This window comes from Plectrocnemia conspersa, unplaced genomic scaffold, assembly GCF_051122295.1.
Source record: "Plectrocnemia conspersa isolate PC_06_02 unplaced genomic scaffold, ASM5112229v1 ptg000014l, whole genome shotgun sequence".
In the NCBI taxonomy this organism is placed as follows: Eukaryota; Metazoa; Arthropoda; class Insecta; order Trichoptera; family Polycentropodidae; genus Plectrocnemia; species Plectrocnemia conspersa.
In genome coordinates this window covers 4,982,397-5,009,247 of record NW_028277178.1, presented here as the reverse complement: position 1 = coordinate 5,009,247, position 26,851 = coordinate 4,982,397, and the positions used below count along the sequence as shown (strand labels likewise).

General features: G+C 31.2%; 4 protein-coding genes across 6 annotated transcripts; 2 read left to right on the top strand and 2 right to left on the bottom strand.

Moving 5' to 3' along the window:
- The first annotated feature begins 4,331 nt into the window (after positions 1 to 4,331).
- Positions 4,332 to 9,495, top strand: Fsn (F-box synaptic protein). Of its 2 annotated transcripts, XM_088203934.1 has the most exons (5): positions 4,332 to 4,483; positions 4,679 to 5,069; positions 5,270 to 5,543; positions 8,713 to 8,803; positions 9,073 to 9,495. In XM_088203934.1, exons 2-5 carry the CDS (start codon positions 4,765 to 4,767, stop codon positions 9,165 to 9,167), a joined length of 765 nt encoding a protein of 254 aa, XP_088060060.1. In that variant the 5' UTR covers positions 4,332 to 4,483; positions 4,679 to 4,764; the 3' UTR covers positions 9,168 to 9,495. The 2 variants fall into 2 exon arrangements, with proteins under 2 accessions (XP_088060060.1, XP_088060061.1); XM_088203935.1 differs by lacking the exon at positions 4,679 to 5,069.
- A 594-nt stretch (positions 9,496 to 10,089) lies between these two features.
- LOC148226028 (transmembrane protein 164) lies at positions 10,090 to 19,988 on the bottom strand. Of its 2 annotated transcripts, XM_088203936.1 has the most exons (7): positions 19,836 to 19,988; positions 16,590 to 16,732; positions 16,340 to 16,522; positions 16,149 to 16,265; positions 15,880 to 15,958; positions 13,427 to 13,527; positions 10,090 to 13,355 (listed from the first exon to the last, which is right to left on the bottom strand). In XM_088203936.1, exons 2-7 carry the CDS (start codon positions 16,722 to 16,724, stop codon positions 13,047 to 13,049), a joined length of 924 nt encoding a protein of 307 aa, XP_088060062.1. In that variant the 5' UTR covers positions 16,725 to 16,732; positions 19,836 to 19,988; the 3' UTR covers positions 10,090 to 13,046. The 2 variants fall into 2 exon arrangements, 1 of the variants encoding a protein (XP_088060062.1); XR_015812267.1 differs by lacking the exons at positions 10,090 to 13,355; positions 13,427 to 13,527 and adding an exon at positions 13,823 to 14,571 and having other exon boundaries at positions 15,394 to 15,958; positions 19,836 to 19,973.
- Positions 19,989 to 21,642: 1,654 nt separating this feature from the next.
- LOC148226027 (COP9 signalosome complex subunit 9-like) lies at positions 21,643 to 23,465 on the bottom strand. The gene is made up of 3 exons (XM_088203572.1): positions 23,340 to 23,465; positions 23,054 to 23,126; positions 21,643 to 22,778 (listed from the first exon to the last, which is right to left on the bottom strand). Exons 1-3 carry the CDS (start codon positions 23,406 to 23,408, stop codon positions 22,741 to 22,743), a joined length of 180 nt encoding a protein of 59 aa, XP_088059698.1. The 5' UTR covers positions 23,409 to 23,465; the 3' UTR covers positions 21,643 to 22,740.
- Positions 23,466 to 24,076: 611 nt separating this feature from the next.
- LOC148226026 (COP9 signalosome complex subunit 9) lies at positions 24,077 to 24,690 on the top strand. Its single transcript, XM_088203376.1, has 3 exons — positions 24,077 to 24,214; positions 24,368 to 24,440; positions 24,506 to 24,690. The coding sequence occupies exons 1-3, from the start codon at positions 24,146 to 24,148 to the stop codon at positions 24,541 to 24,543; spliced, it is 180 nt and encodes a 59-aa protein (XP_088059502.1). The 5' UTR covers positions 24,077 to 24,145; the 3' UTR covers positions 24,544 to 24,690.
- The last annotated feature ends 2,161 nt before the right edge of the window (positions 24,691 to 26,851 follow it).

Below are 26,851 nucleotides of genomic sequence, written 5' to 3'. Positions count from 1 at the left end.
AGCTAAATCAAGTGAATTAAAAATTCAGTTGGCTAATTTACTGCTTCATCTTGATTCATAGCAGTGTCTTCTGATTTATAAGTACATGTTTTGCCTATAATAAACATTAGCTCGAGTACATAAATTTTCAAACATATTTATATTAAACTTAATTGATTATTTAAGTTTTGTCGGACGGATGATGACGGGTGGCAATTAGACACAGATTAACCCGCTCGTGTAGTATTTTATTGAAATACAGTGTGAGAGCTTAGATTTGTTATGGCCAAACCTTTGCGGCACTTGAATAGCACTGGCGTGACGATTATTCTCTACACTGGCAATCTTCCGGGCGTTCGGATGCATCCACTAAATAACCATATATACAACGCATATCATCAATAAAACATTACTGCAGCGGCTCAATCTGTGTCTAATTGCCACCCGTCGCCCAAAATAGTTTAATATAGTTAAGAATGGATAAATATAGTTAAGTAATAATATAGTTAATCCTTTCAACGCCAAGCGCATGATATCATGCGCAACTAAATCTACTGTCTAACGCCAAGCGCATGATATGATGCGCTCGTTAAAACCTTCGTTTTTTAAAGAAACGGAAAGGTAAAAGTTGGCAATATATGTTTTAAAAATCAGTTTGAGTTCCTAGTAAACGATTTCAGTGATTTTATTTATAGAATTTGCGATGAAACAGTGGTATATATAATTATAAAGTCACGCCTTAATTTTAGTCGTTTGTATTTCGCGCGCGGTTTCGATCGTGCTTCTTTAGACCACTTTTAGGGTTAGCACAAACGCATCGCGGAAATTCATTTTTTTATACTTTAATTTATGAATCGAAATTAAATTATGTCATCAATATATCAATGATAATTGTGATTTGTAAATACTTGTGAATATATTTATACGTTATTTCGACTGTTTTAATATTGTCAACTGTTTTTGTGATTGGTTTTTATTGTTTGTAATAATTAAATAATAATAATAATAATTACTATTAAATACTTATTAATAAATATAAATAAGATATAATTAATAAAATATCAATAAAAACTCTTAGTAAATATTAAATAATAATAATAATAACAAAAACGATTCCTTGTCGTAGAATCATTTTATTTTACTTGTTCTATTATTTTATAATTTATTTGTAATGTGTTTATTTATTTACATTAAATTAATACCATCGTGACTTAACAGGTTACCCCAATGCGTCACGATGGTCGAAAAGTTTATTATTTATTGTATATATGTGTGTGTGTGTGTGTAATATATATTACATATTCCGCCTGGAGTGTAGATATGTTGCACTCTTGCCGGTCCCAAGCCCGGATAAAGGAGGAGGGTTTCTATCATGGAGCAAGCCAACCAACGTGGATAAATCCAAATAGTTATGAAAAAATCACAAAGAAATAATAAATCCGCCCCGATTCATAATGACCTAGACCAGTGGTCGGCAAACTTATTGGCCGAAGAGCCAAATATGTACATTACAACGATTCAAAAAAGTTTTGATAGCCAAATATGTTTTTTAATTTAGTAAACCTTTATTATAATTTTAGACCTTCATTAAATTACGGGTACACTGAATAAAACTTGATTTCACACTTAATAAGATTTATTCGTTGATGCATGAATATGTAGAACCAAAAAGGGAAAGAACAGCAAACGCAAAATTTTTCAGCTGATCGTAAGAGTCAAGAATAATATTCCAAACGTTGAAAATGATCATGTGTTCAATCTCCAGGTCTTTTAAAGCAGACCATTTGTGTTGTGAACTAAGATCACATTCGTTCTTCTCCAATATTTCCAAATTAATACAAAAACGGTGAAATTTAGAGCTTCATATTTCCTCGTTTTTTCAATCCTGCATTTGTATTTCAAAGTTACTAATGTCAATGCCAAAAGAAGAAAATTTAAACTTAGTTATTGTAGCATTAAGAGGAATTTTGACGAATGCTTAGGTCACTTTGCTGTTTTTAAACTCCTGAAACCTGCTGAGAAATGCTTCTCTCATATTTAAAATTGTTGTTTTGAAATGGTGTTTGGCAATAGAGGAATTATTTTCTTGGCGATGCTTCAGCAGGCTCGGAAAGAGAAACAATGTTTCCCTTTCAAAATCTTGAGTAAAAAGGGATAATTTGTTTTCGAATGAAATTACTTCTTCTAACATCGAAAAAATGTGTTTCCTTTCCCTTGTAGTTTACGGTTAAGCTGATTTAGATGAGACGTAACGTCTACCATGAAATGAAAGTTTTGGATCCACTGATTGTCTGTACGTTCTGGATAGTGAACACCCTTCTCAAGGAGAAATGCTTCAATTTCTGGCAATAGGGACGCGAAACGTTTTAAAACGTTCCCTCTTGATAACCATCGAACCTTGTTATGAAGCAGAAAATCAGGACATAAGGACACTTGACCAGAATTAGCGCCCGGGCTAATTGCACAAATATCCGTGGATATTTGTGCCAGAGCCGCACTCAAGGAGCCAAAGAGCCGCATGCGGCTCCGGAGCCGCACTTTGCCGACCCCTGACCTAGACGATCGAAATCTAGATAAATGATTGGACTTCAATTTTGGAAGCTGGAATGTGCAATATTACAACCAGGAAAAATGCAAACAATATCGGAATACATACTAAAACTCAAGATATATCTAGAAGCCCTATTAGGTGGAAATGCCAAAACCGATCACCGGTTGTAGTGCCGTGGAAGAAGAAGAAGAATATGTATATATTATAAATTATACATCTTATTATATATAGTTAAATGTAACATCGTATCTTGCTATTAAGTTTTATTATTTATTATTTTTATATATAAAGAAATATGACAACCTTCAACAACAACCAATTGCAAACACCATTGATCAAAAACAAACGGTTTGGTTATTAGGGTTATTTTTGTGTACGATATATGTGATTTTGTATGCATCAAAGAAATCTTGTCGATTTGTAAATTTTTATAACAGGATGTAGGTCAGACGAAGAAAAAATGCGTTGCAGATTTATATATTAAAATTGTCTCAGTGTGAGCATGACCCTGCTTGTCGTTCGCTTGTATAGTGCCGCGCGCGTTCATGTGTGTGTAGGTGTGTGTACGCGAGCCAACTCGCGGCCCAACGAATAGATTTAGTTTTGTTCACTCCATATTTCCAACAATACGACTAAAAATATTTGTTTATTGATATAATTAGAATGTTTAAACCATGTTAATCATACATATATAATTTTAAAATATAAAAATTGAGTATTTTGGCTGTAATGATGTGTTAAACAGAGTAAGTAGTCAAAAAATTATATCGCTAAAAACGCATGGCGTACAGCGAGTAATTGAAAATTTACCGGTCGGCGGTCTAAGGGTTAAGAATGAATGATGAACGAAGCAGCATCGCCGCTGTCCATTTGTTGAAGTCCACCAAGAGAATTTGCCACCGTCATATCAGTGTTACTAAAGTACTGTCAAGTTTTGGCCATAATAAAGCCTATACATATATAAATAGCGCTTCAAAAAGTTATCTACAACTTCTTTAACATTATCACCTATGTAATAAATTAAAGTGTCGTCCCCAAACAGATGTATTTTAATTTTTTTTATATTATTAATTATATCTTTAATATATAAAATATTATAAACAACAATGGTCCTAATTTGGATTTCTGTGATACACTGTGAGATATTATTTTTCATTGGAGTAAGCATAATTTACTTTAAATTTTTGTTTTCCCTTTTTTAAATAATCATCAAACCATCTTAAAACTATTTCACTTATACATATAAAATCTAATTAAATAACTTTTCTTAAAAACTTAAATTTTGTTAAACCGTGTGAACAATATTTGTATGAGCAATCGCCTTGTGAGATCGATTTGTAACCAATTTTCGTGTGACTAGCTGCTATGTTAGCAATGATCATCGACATATTGTCATGTACAGTGATGGCTGGTGAAACATTGTGTTCCAGTTGCACGATCGTAAAACACCGTGTGATGCATGCGTGTGACAAAGGTCCGAATTATTACCTGTAAGAAAAGTAGATTCTGTGTGATAACAGAAACATATCTGAACGATGGTTGAATGCATACAAAAGTCCAGGATATGCACATAAGCTATTATCTTATTGTGATAAAATATGATTACGGTTACAGTAAGCTTAATATCCAGGTTATGCTGTCCATATTCACAGGCAATTCACCCTACCATTTGATAAATTTGTTGTAATATTTTTTTTATACAATATACATTTATTTATAATAATTAAAATATGCAAACATTATTTTGGTTATGCTATAAATTATTTTGCTTATGACCAAATTTTGCCTGTATTGTATATTTAAATAATGGTCGTTTAATCGCCGCTTTAGACCAAAAAAATAAACATTACTGACACTCGCCATTGCAAGCGAGTGTCTAGATTTGGTTAATTCTGAATGAAAAGTTCAATTCAGAGATAGCTAAACCTATAAATAATATATAGGTGATAAAAGGTGAGCGATTTATCAGTAATTGGGTATGAATTTTATATTTTATATATGACTAACCTAAAATAAAGTCTTAGATTGAATCTTGACCGATTAAACATAATTTGTATATAAGATACATTATTTATTTGTTTAAATATTACTTATAAATAATGATAGTTATTAAGATAATTTGTTTTTTGAACTGCATGTATGTTTCAGCTATTAACAAATCTAACCAAGTTCCATGTCGCTAGAAAAATAACACAGTGTGGGGCCATGCATTGTCAATAGGGCAGCGGCACCGTATGGGGCCGCTGCCCGCGTACCTGGATGAACGCATATTGGAGCTGATATTCACTTTCCTCGATTTGGCGGATCTTCGCAGTTGTGCATTAGTGTGCCGGCCGTGGTGTCATTTTTTAAGAGATGGCAGCTCTGAAGTCTGGCGACTGTTATGTTTACGCACTCTAGCACCGGAAGCCCTCAGTTCCAATATATTGAAAGCGGCACGAACACACAAGGCAAAATTAAGAGCGTATTACAATGCATGGAACCCAAATGACTGCTCTAGAAATATCTATATTAAATCAAACGGATTCACTTTACACAGGTGAGATTTTACTAACCTTATGTGTATGCATTTACACAATAATGAAGGTTTGATTATTCATTCTAATTTGCTTACTAGACAAATTAAATAATTCATACCTCTTCTGACTTAATTTTCAAATTCGTACAAATATTATGTTTATTCAAATGTTCAAAATAAAATTATTACAATTAGCGATTTAATGTTTGTTTTATTTATAGAAACCCTGTTGCTCAAAGTACTGACGCATGCAGAGGCAAATTAGGTTATAGAAGAGGACGGCACGCATGGGAGGTGATGTGGGAAGGACCTTTAGGAACGGTGGCGGTCGTCGGAATTGCTACCAAAGATGCACCATTGCAATGTCCTGGATATGTAGCTTTGTTAGGATCAAATCAACACAGTTGGGGGTGGAATTTGGTGGAAAACAATCTGCTACACAATGGTGAAACGCGTGGAAATTATCCCACGCTGCATAATCCTAAAAGCTATCAGGTACATTCATAACTATTACTCGTATGATAATTTAAATCAGAACATTCCAAGCCTTTCAAAAATTATGGAAATTGTTCATATATACTGAGCCAGTAACTAAGAGCCAATTTATCATTTTAATTATTTAGTCACATGATTTAAATTCACCACTGCCATATTATTTTTTTCTTATCTTTCATCCTTAGGTTAGTCTATATATTTTTAGTTTCATTAATAATAAAAATAATACATAACAATAGCATTATTTTTCCAATAAATCCATTACACACGCTGTGGTGTGAACTGGTGCATTATTGCGGTGAAGCTGCAGATGTTGTTTTTATTCATCAGTGACTTGATTCAAATCTCAAATAGACAACTCATCATTGTCAGTAGACGAGGCGTTCTCACAAAATCTCTTATCTGCTCTAAAAATCACAAACTTATATATTTTTACAGTGTTAACAAAAGTGGCATGTGCGAAGTGCTTGGCACACACATGAGCCGTAGAGAAAAAGGCACCTAAAATATTTCGGAATAAATAGAACTGAAGCGATATAAAAAAACGGTGTACAATCTCATATTGTAAATATCAATCCATGAGCGTTTTTCATTCCACGTGTTTGTCATTCTTTAAATCTAGTCATTGTTGATGCTGTAAAAGAAGCAATTAAAATTGTAAAAAATTTCAACCATCCAAACTATTTATGATGTAAATTAACGGTGAAAACATTGAGTGCTTTGAAAACGTAATTAAAAGTTGTTGAATTGGAAAAATATTCACTTGCATGTTTAACAGCGAAATTGATTGCATCAGATTTTGACTACTTTGAATTTATTTGTGGATTGGTGATCTGGCACGAATAGGGCTTCTGACCCGGATAGAACCAGAACCAGGTACCTGCACGTTTTTAAAAGAACCGAATACCCTGTTAATTTTTACAGATACCGGGTCATTTTAATTTCAATATAATATTTGATTTCTTCATATGAAATATATCTCACACAATTTTCAAGATGCAAAATTCTTTGGCTATTCTTCTATTTCGCAAAACCCATTTGAAGTTTGACTGGGTAGTGAGTCGCAATGCAATATTGCTACCAATTACACAGAATAAATTATTTGATTAGGTAAATAATATTTATTATCGATTTAGAAGTAACAAATATTTACTCTTCGCTTTTGCAAATACGAAAAGAATAATTCTGCAGGTGATCCATAAATCGAGAGTTGACAATAGTCGGTACTTCATAAGATAACTTTTTCAACATTAAAACTTTTTAAGGACTATCTTCGATCTAGCATGAGTTAAGAAAAATTGAAAAGCTTGGCAATAATTTCATTAGAAAATGAAATTGGCCAATCTCTCAATATTGTTTTGCGGACAAATTTCGCTAAAATAAAAGCAAGACAAATTCATTTTAACAAAAATGAAAAAGTAAAAAAACAAATTTTTGGTAGTTCTCTGTTTTATTTTTTGTATTGTATTGTGTATTAGAATAAAATTATTTTAGTTCACATTTTTTTAGGTGCTAAAATTTACGAGCCTGTCCTTTCATATTCATATTCCAGATCCCACTGTTAGCTCTTCGCACTCGTAATCGTTTTCGTACTAGGTATGTCGCCAGCTTGGGAAAAATGAAAAATGTTAAATTCTTTTTAAAAATTAAAATTATATATGTAGAGCATAAATATGAATAAACTAATACCAAAAACGAAGAAATCGAAACAAATACTTACATTTCTCTAAATTACATTTTAATTTTTTTTGGTTCTCTCAAGTACCATTGGTTGACAATCCATAACAATAAATTAACACAATAGGGCGACGACCCATTTTAAAATATTCATGGGACCAAAAAAAGTTTTAACCATAAATAAATAAATATACACAAATAACAAAGACATGCCGCTCAGTTTTAGATATCTCTACCTGCGAACGAAGAAAGCTTACATCGCTTGCAGAAATACAAAATTGTACCGTTTTACAACAATTAAAAAATCCATAAGTTATATCTATGTTTATATAAACTGATGTTAGGTATATTTTTAAAAACTAAAATACGTCCCATCGAAGGTCAAATGAAACGTTGCAGTTAATGTCATTTTTTTATATATTTCTTAATTAAAAATAGACAAAACTTTTAATGAGTAGCTTTATGGTACATATTTGTTTGTGATTTTATATATTCGAGCTAATAATCTATAAATAGCATATTTTTATATAAAAATAAACAAAGTGATGCTCAAAAAAGGGCATTACGTTGAATAATATGTGGGATGTTGATTTATTATAAATTAAAGAAACAAATATGGAAAAATATTATTTTTTATTTTTTTTTTAATTAGTTTACCAACTCACCAGTGTAAAACAATTGAAAATAATCAATAGGTTGTATACAGTTTGCGGGAACTTGGGGCCCAGGACATTTATCATTTGGTGGAAATATTGCTATTTATAAGGTACATTGTCATTACTAGTTATTATTCTCTAATTTTCTGATGTGATGCGATTTGTTTGAGGTACCGTTTCTTCCTCGTTATTATTTTAATTGCCTGTATTCGATTCAAGGCAACAGGCCTAATTTCGACGTTATTATCATTACAAAATATATTATCATTACAATCACTATATTCAGCGATAGCGTTGTTTTTTTTACAATAAAATTTAAAAAAATTAGTAATTAAAACAAAATTATTAATCACTATAGTCTTACTTAGACACAAATTATGGACACCCGAGACACTGTCAAAAACCCAATAGGCAATAAAAACGTCATCGACGCGTGTCTACCGAAGGACGATCGCCAACCATTGCCTTCGGGAGAAATCTACGGCACATCTGCATTTAAATTTAGTCATCAAAAAAACCCTGACTTATCGCGATAAATGAGCTCTCCCCAGCTTGATTCAAGTAAAAATGATATTTTTTTGGTAAAATATGCTTCTTGAAATTCTTGTCTACAACACTGCAAAAACGCCATTCAAAACATGTACAGGAAATACCCAAAAATCGACGTTATATTTCATTTATTAAAATGGTACGCCTGACGCACCCTATGAGTAATATAGAGCCAAACGCAAACCTTACGAGCAGAAAGGGTTAACACATAGACTTAAAAAACGAAAAATTCATTTTTTGTAATATTTACCAATAGAATAATTATAAATTTGTGTGTGTATTTACAGGTAGGAGAAACGATCCGGGTTATCTTGGACTGCGAAAATAAAACTTTGTCCTTTGAAAGAGGCTACGAATTTTTAGGCGTAGCTTTTAAAGGTGTGTATTTTATAGTTTCTGTTTATATTATAATTATACTAGCAGTGTTTATCCAATGGATATTTACGGATCATAAACCAGAAACAGATTTTTTTTGAAAGAGGAGATAAATTTAATTCTCAATATTAAAGTGATTGATAATTTTCAAATGTTGCTACTATTATTTTTGAAATAGGAGAGAAAAATAATTACGTAAAATTTCAAAATCCTTACAGACACTTGTACATTGTATAATCATATTAATAGTGCTTTTTTACTTATTTTTTTAGGATTACCGAATAAAAAGTTTTATCCATCAGTGTCGGCAGTCTACGGCAACACAGAAGTATCAATGGTATACATCGGACCTCCCATGGACGGATAGAGTAAATGGACATATTCGTTGTCACCATTCACTTTATGGTAAATTGAAATACTTTTAAAGATGAAGTCACTTTTTTCTGCGGAAAAAAACAACTCGAAACAATCATCTCGTGGAATCGACTGTCGATACATAGAAGATAATTCTTAACGTATTTTAAGAGTAAAGCTTGCATGACAAGACCAGGTTGCAAATGCATTTTTGTGCTACGAAATTACCGTAAATATTACATGCTTTAATGTTCGTGCCTGTTGAATTTAGCACTAATATTTTTTAAACACGCTCCAGATTAAACGTTATGGCAATAAGATGACTATTAATGTTTTTGATACCAAAGTGTTTTATTGTCGTATCGATGTCACAGTTACCTAATTATATTTTTTTTATGTACAGCTCCTCAGCTTTCTAAATTTATATTGTCCTCTCTCCGATCTGATTTTATTCCATTTAATTATATATTATTTATTAAACGATCTTATTATATACGTATTATTCAATTGAACAAATAAGAAACATAAACGTGTCGTAACTACTGCTCACAATTTACTCCTTGACGTATTTAATTGGCAATAATAGATTCAATCCTGTAGTGACTTTTAATAGTAGTTACGACACTGATCTCAATGATTGAATAAAAATTTTCAATATTCCCAATGTTAATTATTAATAATTACATTCTTTTGTATCCATTTAGTGTTTAGATATGAAATGGCAATCTTTATTCCAAAATAAATATATACATATTATGTAATATTTGAATAGTACAATTTTACATTTTTATTATTATTATTAGAATGATTGTGTTTTTATTTGATGTATGTATTTACTTATATATTAAAAATAAACAACATTAAAAATCCAAATAATATATTTTTATCTCGCATATTATTAGAAATAATGAAGTAAGTAAATAAAAGGTCGTTAATTGTATGAATGGTAATTTATTTCAACTATTATAACAAATGCGAGTCGAAGTTTTTTTTCTTTTTCAATACAGTTTATAATTTTTCACGTTCAACAAATAAACAGCGTTTTTGATGCAACATTTTAAAAATCCAATAGAGACGACGTAAAGAGACGTTTGAAAGTTTGAAGAAAACTCTATCATATCACGACCAAAGTTCAACACTATCCGAAATCGGCTCAGAACGAATCAAAATTGAGCGAAATCTCTCATAACATCGACCACTACACTCCGTATTTTAATTAATTTAATCTATTGAACGAAATTGACACATTCATTATTGTAAAAAACAAGTGTTGAACACTACGATTAATTGTTTTTAATTTTTTTTATTCTTTTTTAAAACTTTTAAGGCAAGTGAAAGATTGAAGGCGCCCTCGGGGTCAATCTTATACCGTAACACTATTAATTAATTAATAATAGCAACCGACTCGAGATGCATAGGAATTCTCCTCCGTGATAACAAAAATCTAAAGTGTATCTCAACATACATAAAAATATTATAGTTTTTTTTACATATAATTTTTTTTATATAACATTGAAAAATGTGTTTAAATAAATTGAATCGGATTTATTCTATAGTATACTAGCAACGTCGACTACTTTGATTCGGTAATACAAAAACAGCAGAGGGATAATTCTCAGTCTCTTATTGATTACTGAATTTATAATAAATTACTTACCATAACATATTTTATTATGGTAACAGCGTTGAGGTGTAAATATATAAATCAAGAATTGCGATAATAACATATTGAAATAAAAAAGTATTTACCTATATAAAAATAATTACATTATTTCGTTGAATCAAAATTGTGAATTAAAAAAAAATAATAATTTATAAACCCAAAAGCAACAATAAAACGTATACATGCATGTATGTACATTTAGGGACCGAAAGGTTCAATTATTATATAACATACAAACATACGTAACAAGAAATGTGCAAGAAAAAATAATGCGATTGTGGTCCCTGCAAGTTATTTACTAAAGCAGTGTCAATTAAACATATATACACATCTGTATATATATACAGTAATTGCGCACTGATTTATTGAATAATAAATACAATAAATGATTTAGGCCTTGAATCATTAAATAGACCTAGAATACTAATTTGATTGCAATTAATATTGTACTTTATAAATTCATAGAAACACTGAGTGTGTTGCATATAATAAATATAGTAGAGTAGGGAAAAAATCGCAGTACGTATAAAATTGTGTCAGTCTGCACAATGTTATGGCGGAGTGCCACCTAATAAAGTTACAGCTGGTTTTTAGCAAAATATTAAAATTAACAATAAATTTAAGCGCATTCTTTTGCCCTACTCTACTTCATATTTATGTTAGATAGTCGGTTCAATTAAAGATTATAACAAAATACATTTAAAACGTTCCTTCAGAACCATTTGTCCATATATACACAACTTACGCGCTAACAACATGAGCACAGCATGTCATAATTGATTCTTCCCCGTTATGTTTATGTATACTAATACTGGTTAAATATCTCTATAAATATTTATTATACAACACTACACATTAAACAGTATGGCAACAGTGTTAAATTGTCTTTTTTGGCATTCGTTCATATAAATTCGGTATAAAGCCATTTTATATAAATTCAACATTTTATGATTCAGAACAATTTAATTGAAACTATACTGTTTTATACTAATGCAAAAATGATATGATTTACACGCAGTTGTGTAACTTAAAGAAAAAATAACAGCAACGTAAAGGCAATCTATACGTATTAAAAAAAAATACCTACTCAATTTGGACTTAGATAACACATGCTTTGTATTATGAATGGATTGATCTAAAAATAAATATGATGTATAAAAAGCAATTTATATCACTCATGCATTTAAAATCATATTAAAAAGTCGAGAGATCGAATTTATTATTAAATAACAACCGTTGAGATTGTCCATTATAGTATCTTTTTTATTAATTCGTAACCGTTATGTAGTAAAATTATTAATTTAATTTACTGGCAAGAATCATTTCTTATTACTATTTGATTCAAATAAAGACAATCACTGATTCATTAAAAAGTACAGTTTCAGACGAATAATTTCATTTTAATCAATATGTCTGAAACCATAAATTATTTTACACTAATTTAATTTAATACTCAAGGAACAATTTCAATCCTATTCAAAAAATATCTTATAGATAAGTGCCTTATTGTGCTAAAAATTGCTTCTTTTTTAACTACACCTTGTATATATATGTAAACTTGATGATTTAAAAAATCGAATAATAAATAATGAAATAGTATATTTAGTTGTTGCAAATGAAACGTTATTTTTTTATACTTTAATAGTAAAAAAAATAATTTCATTTGCAACAAGATATGCATAAACACACGTCATCAGAACAAATATCAAAAGTTCTTCGAATCACAATAAAACAACATAATTTGATAATAAAACATAGATTAACGCATGTCATGGCAATAACAACAACGATCGACTCTCGGCATAAACCCTGACTAATGAATGTTACTCATCATTATGATGAAAGTGTATCCGACACATTATATTCTCACACAAACCGAAATTCGATCCAAACGATGACGATGCTAATGATTAACAAGTTCCTTATACGTTTAAAAAATACTACAATATTTGACTTTGATTTTACGAGGGTGGATTAAAAAGTCAGCGGCTCAACGATGAGATACTTTTTAAAGTAATGATTCATCTTTCGATTTCCAATCTTAGATTATGTTCATTATCATATCGTCGCTTCAAAAATTGAGCATCTAATCCCGTTAAGCTGCGAACTTTTCAATCCACAAAGGGTCGGACTTCAAAATCCGCAACAATGTTTAAATATCAAACAAAACATCACGAATGTGTATCTATATTATGTGATTAAGGTAAAATCGGTGTGGAATATCAGCAATTAGTCGGTGTGCTCTGAGTTCTTGTGGACGTTGTTTTCGCCGAAGTGTTTCGGCGTGCTTTTGCAAGACGGGCACACGCTGTTTTCCAGCAGCGGATCCTTGATCAACGACATGTCCTCCTTTAACGTCTTCTTGACTTTCGTTGGGCCAAATTGGGTGAGGAAATACGACGAGACTATGCAGAAAACTTTGGCTAGCAGGGGGCACAGGATGCCTTGGTGGAAACATGACGCCACTCTGTACCACACGCCGTCAAACGGATCCTTAACCGCCGGACACAACATATGGTTCAGATTTACTTGAGCGGGCTAAAAATTAAAAAAAAAATTATGTCACAATAGTGTAATTTAAAAAATATTATGTTTTTAACAATACGTACTATGGCGAATCCTTGAAGAACAATGAAATGATACAGCAAATTGATACTGTAACTGAAAATTTCCCAGGAAAAGTCAGACAATTTGGCTACGTTGTAAACACCTGAAAAAATATAAAAAATAATAATTATTTCATTAATAGTTTTAAAACAAAATTGAACTCGGGTTGTCCTAAGAATGTATTACTAACAACGCACATTAACAATATACTTTAGGCAATAGAGGGTTATAAAGCAGCAGTCCATTATGATGGGATAATTTACTTTTGGTATGATTGTAGTGATACATTGTTAGATTAACCAGAGTACATACAAGTATGCGTATGTAAAAACAGATTGATGATTTTTTATATAAAATACAACAATATTTTCAAGCCGTTAATAAATATTTAACCCATTGCATGCCAAGATGTTAAATTCTTCTTTTTCACGTATTCATCAGTTCTTCCTATACAATATTATATTTAAATTAATTCAAAAAGTATTTCATGCCATTATCACACTAATAGGGTAACAGGTTCAACAACAGCAATCTATGTTAGCATTTATTTTATATAATAATGAACAACGATATATCGTTGTTTAGCATCAAAGGGTTATATAATTTAACACTTAACCGGCGGGTCGTTTTTTTCCCGCATGATCTGTAAAAATGGGCTGTTTAGCGAGAACTTTACGCAACACAGATTTATAACAAAAATATATGATAACTTTTGAATTAAACGGAATTAAAAAACAAAAATTTATCAAATGTTCTGCATTGTATTGGTTCATATGTTAAAATTATTTTATCAATGGTTCTCAATCTATGGGTTGCATAAAATAATAATTAATATCATAAAATTTGCTTTATTCTACTTTATTCTCTAGTTTAAAAAATAGATAATTAATTATGTAAATAAAATGAACTATGTGAATTATCATATGTAAATTATATTTCGGTCTTCCATGGGCTAAATTTGTTATGCCAAGCTTTGTCACGCTTTAAAAGTAATTTACGATCCTGTTTTATTACTTCAGCTTGTTGATGCAAAGAGTTCTTTGATTGTCCCCCACATGTGAAGTTGTGGCGACAATAAAAATATTTTCGCCTTGAAATATTTTTTTTCTTGTAGTACAAACCTTCATTCATAGATGTTGTAGGTCACCTATGTAGGTTTTTATTAGCTACTTAATGGTACATTACGTGACAACGATTTATTTTAAATAATGGCCGTAATTCTGGAGAGAAGTTCACAGATAGAGCTGGATGGCCAAAATATCAGCTGTTCGGCTCGCGTTCCAAAAGGGTTGATCTTGGCTCGGTTCTTGCTGTGGTGGATGCTCTGCGGACGTCCAGGGGTTCTGCGACAGGACGAAGTTCCAGGCAGGCGTCTCGGAAGTCTTCGCTGGCGTAGGGTGGACTTGGGTGAAGCTGCTTGCTCCCGTGCCGATGGCAAGAGTGATGTGATTTTGTATGAAAACTCCAACCCCTTATATAGTAGACTTCCGTCAATATTATTGCGCAATATCGTCCTGTTTCCCACGGTTTTTGGTCCTCACGCAAGTGTAATTTTTCTCACAATATCGTCTCCCTTTCAAGGTGCAATATTCATCATCCTCTTTTTGCGTGGGATTGTCGGTTTCAGACTAGTTTGTTTATTTTTAATCCAGGAAGACGTAAAATGTTATTGCAAATTCCCCTAATTTTGGTCGCACTTGATTAGCTGATCCGTGTGTGGGCGAGGGGTCGATTAGACATGGGAAACTGTTTCATCGCCTTGTCTGAAGAATATTTTAATTAAGACAACTTAAAATAACGGTTGTTAATTTTTATATCTGTTCCCGAAAGCTCCCCTATTTCTTTGTCGCGCTTGATTAGTACATCCCGGCGCGTCGGCGAGGGGTTGATTCGATATGGGAAGCTATTTTATTCTTCGATTCCATATCTGTATGTGACTGTAAATATGTGGTCCCCACAATGTCATCACAAAACACTTTAGTGTTTGCGGGTAGAAACAATTGGACCCATCGTTAAACGTCAGAAATCGTAAAAGGTAGTTATTACCCATCCCGCCGGCTACCACCAGTGGACGAAATCGGTAAATATACCCGACCCGCCGGTTAAGTGTTAATTATATATTTCACACTTTTATATGTTTTGTTTATTATATAATACTAGTTCGATTCAAAAAAATCGAGTTGCATTAAACTGTGTTCAAAGGTCTTTGACAAATAAATATATAAACTATTATATATGGCAAATATGAACTGTGCACAGAGATAATAAATAGATTAGTAAGTACAAAGAACATTTTCTTTTTGTAAAACTAATAATCCGATTTATGAATTTATTATATATTCATAACAAGCATATAAGTCTAATCAAACCATTTTTTTAGCATTATTATTTTTTAAAGGTTTTGATTTGAATAAAAAATGTGGTTCTCAATCTCATGTTATATTCTCAAACTCACCTCCAGTACGGAGAAGGTAATACGGTATCACCATCATCATTCCGTGTTGAATCCAATACAAGGCTGCTTCAGCTCCTATCTGATAATCAAAAGTTAAACATTCATTATTTATGAAAATTAATAAAAATAATAATAAATAAATATCTTTAATTATAAAATCACTATCAATAATACCTCTTGCGTATCAACGCCTTGAACTATTTAATAAATATCTTCCTACAAAAGTAAACTTTGTGACGTAATCGAAATGAAAAAAATTAGAAACTTACCAACCTGGAGTCAGTCTCGGGGAACAGAAACGCCAACAGTGGTCCGTTAAACAAGTTTATATGCACACGAAACAGAGCCGTGGATAATTTACTAGGCGGAGATGCCAAAAGAAATATCTACACATTAGAAAGACACATCAATAATATCGATACGAACAATATAAATACACATTACGAGGAAAATGTCCCACTTGAATCGCCGTCGTTACGTGGCAAGGGTTCAGGACGTATATGACCGTCCTCGAAGAAAATTTGAAACCTATCTCCATGCCCCACAATAGGGTCATCATAACCAGCAATATCCGCTTGCCGACTCGGTCTTTTCTGATATATGGCTGAACTTCAGGTATGTGAAGTTTAGGATACATCTTAATCTGAAATGTTATAATACGTTGATTATAATACAATATGAAGTGAAGAAATCGCAGATCTGATACTTACGGCTACCATCAAGCATATACTGACTACGATGACCGTTTCGGTCAACTGTTGGTTTGGAGTTAAGTAATATGCACATTCTGGTCCGACATTTCGAGGAACTGATTTGTTGACACCGCCGTAAGCCCAGTCAAACATTTTGGTATCTGAAAATGTATCATTACGTTTTATGAGAGAGTAATTCTGACTGATAATTTGGGGAATAAAAATTTCTGTAAAAGTCAAATATGATTTTACATTAATTATATAATAATTTTGCATATTTTTTTATATTAAAAATCAGAAGGAGAACCATTGTGGTCACGTATTATGAATTTGTGAAAGAATTAAGTCATGAATTTAAAAAATAAAAAATCTGATATGATTCAGCTTAGTCTTACAAATAACTAGTTTTTTTATTAAAAAAATAAATAAAACGTATATTTCAAATTAAATAAATAAAATAACATATCCATCTATTTTTATGACCTTTCAATAATCGTCTCTACAATAAAAATACAAGTCAATTTGCAAACGTTTGAATATTTCAAAGATATGTTTGTGTATATATATATATGTATATAAATTTGCCTTGGTGTCTTACTGCACATTTCGGCAACGGCTGATTTACCTAAGGTTCTCTGCATGTTTACTCTTTATCGTTTTGGCACAAATACTTTATCGTGTATTTACACTGGTGTGAAATAGCGCCCCTTATTTATTTTATCAATGACGAATTCTCTATTTTATCAATATAGATAGTAGTTATCTTTTTATGTAAAATGACATACCAAACATTAGCTATTTAAAAAAAAATGTTCTCAAATAGTGACCGAGATTTTCATAAATATACAACGTAAATCACATGCAAATGGAAAAAAATATATAAATTATGCATAAGACAGTAGCTAGTCATAAATAATTCACTGTACGATAAACAGTAAAGTTTGCGGATAATTTAAATTTTAGAGGTATATTCAAAATTTACGTTGAGCTCTGCAGTTTCACATTAATTTTAATGTAATTTTTGTCTATTATTACAGCAATATTTTATTAAAAAAATAATTGGATTCATACGTAAAATTATAGTGCTTTCAACTGTAACGTTAGTTTTTCCTTCTATAAACTCTCGTTTTTAGATACTTTTTGATTAAATTCACCATTATATGATCGACTATGAATATATGAGTTATAAAAAAACTTCAGTTAACCTTTTAAACGCCGCAATCTATTAGTACAGCCGTGCACTAGAGGCCAGAAATTTTCTAGCAATGAAAATGTATCGATGGTATATTATGTCGAAAAATAGGTATAAGCAAATGTAATGCAGAATAATAAAAAATATAATGTCAGAGTTGTCACAGAAGTTTTTAAAATTTAAAAAAAACATTGTATAAGTACATTAAATACCGATATTTAGAAACATTTAACCAGGGTTGTCACATAGCTAATAAAAAAATTGTGAAATATAAAATAAAGTCAAATACACGCTAAGCATGAGCTACAATTGATATTAATTATTCTCATTAGTAATAGAAAAAGCCCGCACGGCACAACCTTGAACAGCGACTCTCATTGAATGTTAAACAAAGCTTTGATTTAGATCTCTGTAATATCGGTAATAATATTGCAATTTATTCCGTCTAATTTTTTTTATTATCTTAAGAGATTTTACGTCACACAAAACACTTAATATCAGCTAGTAAAATAAGTACAAAGTGAAGCGCGTTAACACGCTCATTTTGTATGGCCGGCCTCATGCACCCGGACATATAGAGCGCATTAACACGCTTCACTTTGTACTTATTTTACAATCATTGTCGTCTAGAGATTAACTATGTGTGTATTTGTTATAAGGAGAGACAAGTGACACGTAAACTCATACACAATTGAACACAACCTGCAAAAACAATTCATTAATTGTGATGTTATAATTTTTGTGGATAGTATTTTATTTAGGTTTTCACTCCCAAACCGATTAACACACTATGGTCCGCTATTTTTGCGAAATTTTAAATGTTTTGACAAAGTGTAACTTTTATCAAAATAATTATGAATAAATATTTATTACCATCTCTCAATAAAAGTTTAAAACTGCATTACGTTCGTACAATATTTTTAACCATTGAAAAAGCGTGAACTGCAAAATTTTGCTACAAATTTGTTTTATTGACAATAAAATTAATCATGGTCAAACCGTGTATGATACATTATGAATAACAAATAAAATAAATAATGACTACATATACATTGTTATTTTTTACCACAAAACCTCTGATTAATTATAACATTTAAATTTATTTACATAAATAAATAGGTCGATCGTGAAATAATGATTATATATGATCATTTTTTATCGCAAAACCTCTGATATATCTGTATTCATTACAAACTTTTTTGTAGGTGGTGTTCAATTGTAGCTGTGTTCAACTGTCATGCGTTCATCAGTCGTATGTTTTCTTGTCATGTGTTCAAAATGTGAAATATGCCAATTTCAACATTTTATAATTTATTATGGATGAAATGTGACACTCAAATAAGTGGCAACTCTAAAGCATTCTTAATAACAATTTTCAAAATATACGTAAAAATCGATATTGTTAACTAATATATAATTTTTGCATTATAATCAAAGCATAATTTTAAAAGTCAGCGGCGTGTATTTATTATTTAAGAAAAGTGGTTAACTTATATAAATGCAGTTTTGAGATTTTTATATTATTTTATTTTATATAAAAATACCAAGTTTTATGAAAATTCATCTTTTATATATTTGAAGCCGAAATTGAGAAAGAAAACTGTATTTTATATTTAATGGTAGAAAAGCATTTGAACTTTTTTTATTTGATTAAAAATATTTTTATAAGGTGCATACATGACATAACCTCAAATAGTTTTTTGCAAACATGTATTTAATTAAATTAAAATATAGCGTCAGTATTATGCAAATTGCAGAGGTCAAAGAAAAAACAGTATATAACAAGGTCGGAATGAATAAGTAATTGTAATTGCGTAAAAATATAACGAGCAGATTTGATTTGGTTTCAGACGCCGAGTGAAAAATTGATTTTTTTAAAGGATTCAAATCGCTCCAGTAGTCCGGCGACTAATTGAATTAGCGGTTGACCGATCAAATTACGCACCGCGGTCAATTGTGCTTAGCGGCGAGGTTATATTTTAGTATTAATGGCTCTAGCCGGAGCGTGTCGTTGCGGTTCGATTGATCGTACTGAACGAAAGAGCGGCTGAATTATTTTTTAAAAGCATTACCGATCGGTTTCAAGCGGGAGAGGAGAATAGAGCCGCTTTCGAAGCGTGCGATCGGATGCGGCTTTAGCGGCGGTCGTCGATCCTCATGACGACCGGAACACCAACAGACGACGGGCGTCTTTTTAAATCGCACTTGTGGTCTGAGAGCCTTTATTTCTGACCATTATTCAAACATTTTTTAATACATAAATTTTAATAAATAAATACCATAAAATAAATTAAAAATAACAAATTGTTAAAAAAAATTATCAACTTAACTTCCCTTTACGACATATGAGAGAGAGAGGTATGTTGTGACTTTGAATAACACTTATTACAGTGAAGTTCCGTGGAAAAGTATTCTCGGTCAGTTTTTCCTCATTCCACATATAAATGACACTATAAAAATTATGATGACCGTCGTATTAACGAGTGCTCCCTTTCCTTAAGCAATTGCAAATAAATCACAAAACAGGCGTAGAATAAGAATCTAGCGTCAAATTACCAAGCATATGCTTGGACTTCAGGCATAATTTTATTACCATATTTTTTAACTTCTTTTCTGATTGCCGCTATGCTTACACTTTCCTAATAAACTTTGATACAAATCTGTTGGGGGGGGAGGGCATTTATACACACGCTCTTGGCGGGCTTGCAACGGCCGGTGCTGTTACGTGCACCGTTCACTTTCATATTCTAAATGTAAACATGAAACTTTAGGGGCTGTGATGATGGCGGTTGGCAATGAGACGCAGATTGAGCCGCTGCAGTAATATTTATTTAAGATTGACGGTTTACATTATAAGAATGGGGCGGACGCGCGACGGCACGCGTCCGAACCCTTACAAGCTTGCCGGTCGAGAGAGCGAAAACCGTCACAACAATGTCACTTCAGCGCCGACCAGTATATATTACCATATTACCATATATATTACCATAACAAATCTATATTGGCCCCCATAAAACTATATAATATTTCAATAAAATACTTCTGCAGCGGCTTAATCTGTGTCTAATTGCCACCCTTTATTATCCGCCCGAACGCCTGGAAAATTGCCAGTCGAGAGAAAAACCAAGTGCCGACCAGTTTTGGCCATAGCAAATCTAGGCTCCCACATCACTACTCATACTACACTCGCAAATGTACAGGTTTCCTACAAACAACTCTAGGCCACAACGCTTCCAGCAAATATTTAACTTTGGGTACTACGCAATCAGCTAGATATTCTTCTGCAACTCTTTGACGCACGTGCAATACACCAGGGGTCCCAAAAACTTGAAAAAAGTTTAAAAAATAATGATCATTAAAAATACATTTGGCTTTATATTTTTTTAAATAAATTCAGTCTTAAATAAATTTTAACTTGACATTACCGTAAAGTTGGATTCATTGGACCAAATGACTTTCGCCCAATCTTCAGATGTGCAATCTCGGTGTTTTCGGACCCATACTAAGTTCAAGTTTTATTTATTTCTGAAAATCATGGTTTGTGTCAGACTTTACAATCTCGAGACCCACGACGTTAAGCCTTTTTCTCACCGTTCGCGAAAAAAAGCGAAGTTACCTTTTGCATCCATACTACTGTTTGCACCGACACAAGCACCAGAGCAAGTTTCAATACAAGCACTAGACGCCTGGGTAAGTACAAGTTATACCTATATAAACCTAGGTGCGATACGACTGCTGGCCCAGACACAAGCGCTTCCACCAGCACATTAGTATCGGGGCCTTACAAGTTCAACCTTATCAGGTGGGCTATAGGATTTTTTTATCCAGAGAGCGGTCCACACAATTAATTTTCATACATACAATTAAAACACGTTTGTAAAATAAATTATTTAATAAGCTGTAAAGTTTTTATTACCTACATTAAATGGTCAATTTTGTGCATCTTGTAGCCAAATTAAAAAACGCGTGCTGATGACAGTTTTGCGTTTTTGCAACGAGCTGCGAAAAATATGTAAGTATGTAGTTTTTTTAATTAAATTTGTATTGTAAAGTACAATCACAAAAATGTAATGATATTTTTGCGTATTTCAGAAACTTGAGTCAAAGTATCAATCACTTCAAAACTAAATTTAAGGATATAAATAAAATGATCTCATCAAACACTAAAAGTGACAGGAGAGTTATTATGTTGCCGAATATATTTAATGATCGTTCGCCTCTTTTAGAGAATATCACTGTGAAAAATAAAAAATATTGGATTCTTTCTAACAATAAACTTAAAACTGCAAAGCCTTCTGATGAAAAATCTTGCATAGATTTAACAGTGGCGATTAAAAAAAAAAATAAGAATGTATCAAAAAAATCTGAAGCAGCAAAAAATAGCTCAAAAGATGTAATTGCGCCAATTAAAAAAGTACCCAAAGGAAGAATTAATACATCTAGTTATTTGTACGAGTTGAATGGTTATCCCCATCAAACGTCCAAACAGCAACACACCCTATCAACGGGGCGCTATGCGAGCATTCACGAAATAAATAAACTCAAACACAAAAATATGGATACATTCTTAGGGAAAATTTTATGTACAAAATTGAAATAAGATGTACATCTTTGAACATTCTTATTATTAATATTTTCATTTTCCTTGTACTTAACTTTTTTTTAAATTAAATGCCATACAAATATAAAAAAATGTTTTTATTTATTGATTTATTAGGTAACATTGATATTGTGAAGTAGAATCTGTAGATATATACTTATTCTTGCTTTTCTTATTTCATATTGTCTTTTACATAATCTTTTAAGAAATCGTTCAATTTTTTCTTCTTATTATAATTTAGTTGTTATATTTATATTTATCACATAAGTGTAAATATATTAGAAATTTATTATTTTAAGATGTAAAAATAATATTGTTACTGCAATTTTTTAAATATGTAAACCGTAATTAACTAAGCATTCAGTGCTGTTTGTTTTTTAATGCAAATCATCATCATCAAAGAGATCCTCAAAACCTGAAAATATTAATAGTATATAATCCTTGAGGCTCAGCCACACAGAGAGCAGTCTGTCGTGGTGGGAAGCGATATCTGATGGATGCGGTCAAGCGGTATGGTTGAATGATGCGATGTTGCATCAGCTCTGTCAGACAGAACTGATGCAACATCGCATCATTCAACCAGACCGCCTGATCGCATCGGTCAGATATCACTTCTCGTCACGACAGACCGCTTTCTGCGTGGCTGAGTCTTAAATATTTACAAATCAATAAGAGTTTTGAGTTTATTACCGTTGAAGAAATCAACATGAACTGCCTTTTCGTTGGCAGCGAGATCCATTAATAATCCAGTCGAACCTCCAGCCTGCAAAAATACGTATAGTTAATAGTTTGAATAAATTGAGGTTAAAAATATATTATGAGTGATTATAATAATCTAAAGGTACTCAAAATTTAAAAAAAGTATTGATGAATAAATATGAGTATTTTTTTATTTGAATATATGTGTAATACATAATAATAATTATTTTGTAAATTAAATCAATTAGTTTGTGGATATGGAAGTATTTATTCATACCTCTTCAAGGTCCATATAAGGGCCGATTCCTTCGGGAAACATCTCGTCGGCAACAACAGTAGGTTTCATGGTTACGTTATGGCGTCTGAACAAACGTCAAAGCAATGACAGTTCAGTAAATGCTGCCAGTACGCATAAAATGATAAATGCTATAAAAGCTGTACGGACACGAAAATTCCACACAACAAAATTATTTCTATCGGGATTTGGAAATATGTAAGAGATATTCGTGAAAACCCGGCAAGTATTGCTTTTAGATAGGACAGTGAAATTTAATTTCATAGCATCGTTTGGCCAGCACATGTTAATTTTGGCTCCCTGTTCAAAAACTAAGACTATTAAAAGTAAAGACAGACTGCCTGAGAGGTGATTTGGCTTAGCTTGTTTTTTAACTTGACCTAATAAAAGTTCTAAAATATTCCAAAAAAAAATCTATTTAAAAATAAAGAAGAGTTCAGAAACTTATTATTTGTACTTTTGGGGCTGCAACATAGTTGCTTATTAGAAATATTTAATAAGAAAGTTGTATTGCCATACAAAATATGAGTAAAATCATCGATTAAGCTCACAGGTTGATAATAATTGTCTTTTTACTTAAATCCTTTTTATTTCATTTGAATAAATAAATAATTCGCTTATATTTATATTGTTTAGCGTCTAAGTCTTAAATCTATATTATTTATATATTCAAATTTCAAGAACATAAAATACACTGAATCATATGTTCATTTAATATTTTTTTGCTCACTGGCAATATTTAGTGAACTAGCATTGTTTGACGTTTATCCGGACGTAATAGCGCAACCATGAAACCTACTGTTGTTGCCGATGAGATGTTTCCTGAGGGAATCGGTCCTTATATGGACCTTGAAGAGGTATGATTAAAATCTTTCATATTCATAAAATAATTATTTTTCATTACAAAGAGATTGTATATTTTCATATACAGTATATTAGAATAATTCAATTATTTTTAAAACATTTTAACCTTTATTTATTTTAACTAATTACTGTTGATATTTTTATAGGCTGGAGGTTCGACTGGATTATTAATGGATCTCGCTGCCAACGAAAAGGCAGTTCATGTTGATTTCTTCAATGGTAAATAAATTCAAATCATTTATGTTGTAAATGTGAAGATTTTTATACTACTATTATAATTTCAGACTTTGAGGATCTCTTCGACGATGATGATTTGCATTAAAAAATAAATCATACTGGATATATAATTTATACTCAGGCTTGACATAACAAAATATTTTATATTTCACACTTAAATAACCCTGAGATAATATGCACTCCATATTTATAAAAATGTAAATTCAATTTTAAATATACTTATAAGAAATAATAGTGGAAATTTTATTACATCTTTTGTGTTGACAAGTTGTCCATCAATAATTATAAACGTCTCAGTTTTATTAGCTCTTGCTGAACGAATGAACTTAGTACTATATTTTCATTATTACAATAATTTTATTTATACCATATGCACCGTTGACTGAGTGTAATGTATACATGATCATTTTCACAAAAATATAATAATAAGATTTTAAGTGCAAATACTACAAAATATATCAGATCTGGCCACATTATGCATTGGACATTTAAAAATAATTTATTTATAAACGTAAGCAGTCTTCTTATATATAGAAAGCATGCCTTAAAAATAATGTTTTATTATATAATGGTTACATTTATATAGACATTTTGGAAACATGCTTTATGAATCACCTAATTTGTGTTTTAGTAGTTTATGAAAGTTGACAATTATGACCAATATTTCAATGTGTAATTTATGTTTATTATGTCAATTATATAATCAAAAAATATTTCAAATTATTAATTTCAATTGGTCCTAACGTGCTTCAAAAATAAGTAATAGTATTTTTTATTCAAGAACATTTGATAAAAGATTCATTGTTGTTATTATCTGACATATCTTCGTTTGTTTGCCGTATGTCTATAATAACTAATACGGAAATATCGACAGATAGTGATATATAAATTAGTGAATGGCTACCAAAACATACCCCAACCAATTTGGGTGGTTTAAATGTAACAGAGACAAACAGTAACAAACACTACGCTATTTGGGGAAACACTATAGGAGGTACTGCCGCATACGCTATAGGGGGGTTTATTTATTAATATTATTTATAAGGAAAATGGTTCAAACGAAAGTATGTAGTGAGCAGAATTTAAATCTAGCATAATTTAAGAAATATAATAATGGATACCGAAAATACAAGTGGCAATGACAACATTGCCATTCGAATTTTCAAAATTTGCCTAGAAAACAGCTCAGATTTGTTGTAGTAGCAATAAGCAATAAGAATTGTTTTATAAATATGGTGAAATAGCTTATTTTGATGAACATTTAATTATTGATGTTGATAAATATAAAACATATTGCAAAATGTAAAATGAAAAAAAAAACTTCATATTATATTGTGTCAAAGATGTTTTTATAAAATAAGTTTAATTTTTGTTAATAATTGATATCTGTACAAAAAATTCAATCATGTTCACATATTTTTTTTAAATGGTAATTAGTAAAGCATTCATCAATGTGCAATTGAACTTTGCATTCCTTTCACATATAAATCGTTTCTGCGAATTTTGTGTGCTGCACAAACTTTGCACACCTTGGTTTGTTGGACATATCCTTACAATCTGATGTTGCTTTATGCTTCCCGACAGCCTTTGCAAAGATGTACGTGCATTAGTTCCAGATGTTGATGCGGCTGAAGACATAGAAGGTACAACAGCCGTTTCATCTTCTGGTTCTAATGGTTATTTATCTTCAATCCAAAATTTAGTATCATTCCTTCATCTAGGGAAATATTTTGTTGAGGGGTATACAACTCTTTAAATTTCTCAGAGAAATAATCGATTATATCCTGAATTTTGAAGAGGCGATTTGTGTTGTTAGGAACATTGAGGTTGTTTGAAAAATGTAAATTTCGCAGAATTTGGAAAAATGTCACATGCATTGTTTTAGAGAATATAGGAATCTCAATTAATGGATTTGTAGACCAATAATGATATATTGTCTTTTCTTACAATCCCCATAATAATCACCAATGTGAACCATTTTTTTAATTCAGTAATTGTCACATTCACTTACTTTTTAGATTTATTGTCCAGTTTATATTAATGGCAATTCTGCGTGTAGTATCTATTTGTTTCTTAACAAATTAAAAAATATCAAATCGTCCTTAATACATTTTTCAGCAAATCCTGCAACACTGAAATTGTTAGTATAAATTCCTGATAGTCCTTCGAATTGCTCATTTTGTCTGGGTGACAATGACCTCTTCTTCTGTATCTTGACAATCACTCTCAAAGGTTATGACACGCGGGAGATTTCTCAAAGGAGTGAACGAGTCTGTTTCACTATTATTAACATTACTATGACGTTTAAATTTAAAAAATCACTTAACACACGTAAACATGGCGGGCGCAGTATGTAGTGTTAAAACATTTAAATAAACATGAAAATTGTCAAC

Excerpts from the sequence above, each read along its gene's own strand:
- Fsn (XM_088203934.1), top strand. The coding sequence starts at position 4,765 with ATGGGGCCGCTGCCCGCGTACCTGGATGAACGCATATTGGAGCTGATA. Across the intron at positions 5,070-5,269 it reads AACGGATTCACTTTACACAG|AAACCCTGTTGCTCAAAGTA; the intron begins GTGAGATTTTAC and ends TTTTATTTATAG. Across the intron at positions 8,804-9,072 it reads TTTAGGCGTAGCTTTTAAAG|GATTACCGAATAAAAAGTTT; the intron begins GTGTGTATTTTA and ends TTATTTTTTTAG.
- LOC148226028 (XM_088203936.1), bottom strand. The coding sequence starts at position 16,724 with ATGTTTGACTGGGCTTACGGCGGTGTCAACAAATCAGTTCCTCGAAAT. Across the intron at positions 16,523-16,589 it reads GTATATGCTTGATGGTAGCC|ATTAAGATGTATCCTAAACT; the intron begins GTAAGTATCAGA and ends ATAACATTTCAG. Across the intron at positions 16,266-16,339 it reads ACGTAACGACGGCGATTCAA|ATATTTCTTTTGGCATCTCC; the intron begins GTGGGACATTTT and ends TCTAATGTGTAG.
- LOC148226027 (XM_088203572.1), bottom strand. The coding sequence starts at position 23,408 with ATGAAACCTACTGTTGTTGCCGACGAGATGTTTCCCGAAGGAATCGGC. Across the intron at positions 23,127-23,339 it reads CTTATATGGACCTTGAAGAG|GCTGGAGGTTCGACTGGATT; the intron begins GTATGAATAAAT and ends GTATTTTTGCAG. Across the intron at positions 22,779-23,053 it reads TCATGTTGATTTCTTCAACG|GTTTTGAGGATCTCTTTGAT; the intron begins GTAATAAACTCA and ends TAATATTTTCAG.
- LOC148226026 (XM_088203376.1), top strand. The coding sequence starts at position 24,146 with ATGAAACCTACTGTTGTTGCCGATGAGATGTTTCCTGAGGGAATCGGT. Across the intron at positions 24,215-24,367 it reads CTTATATGGACCTTGAAGAG|GCTGGAGGTTCGACTGGATT; the intron begins GTATGATTAAAA and ends ATATTTTTATAG. Across the intron at positions 24,441-24,505 it reads TCATGTTGATTTCTTCAATG|ACTTTGAGGATCTCTTCGAC; the intron begins GTAAATAAATTC and ends TTATAATTTCAG.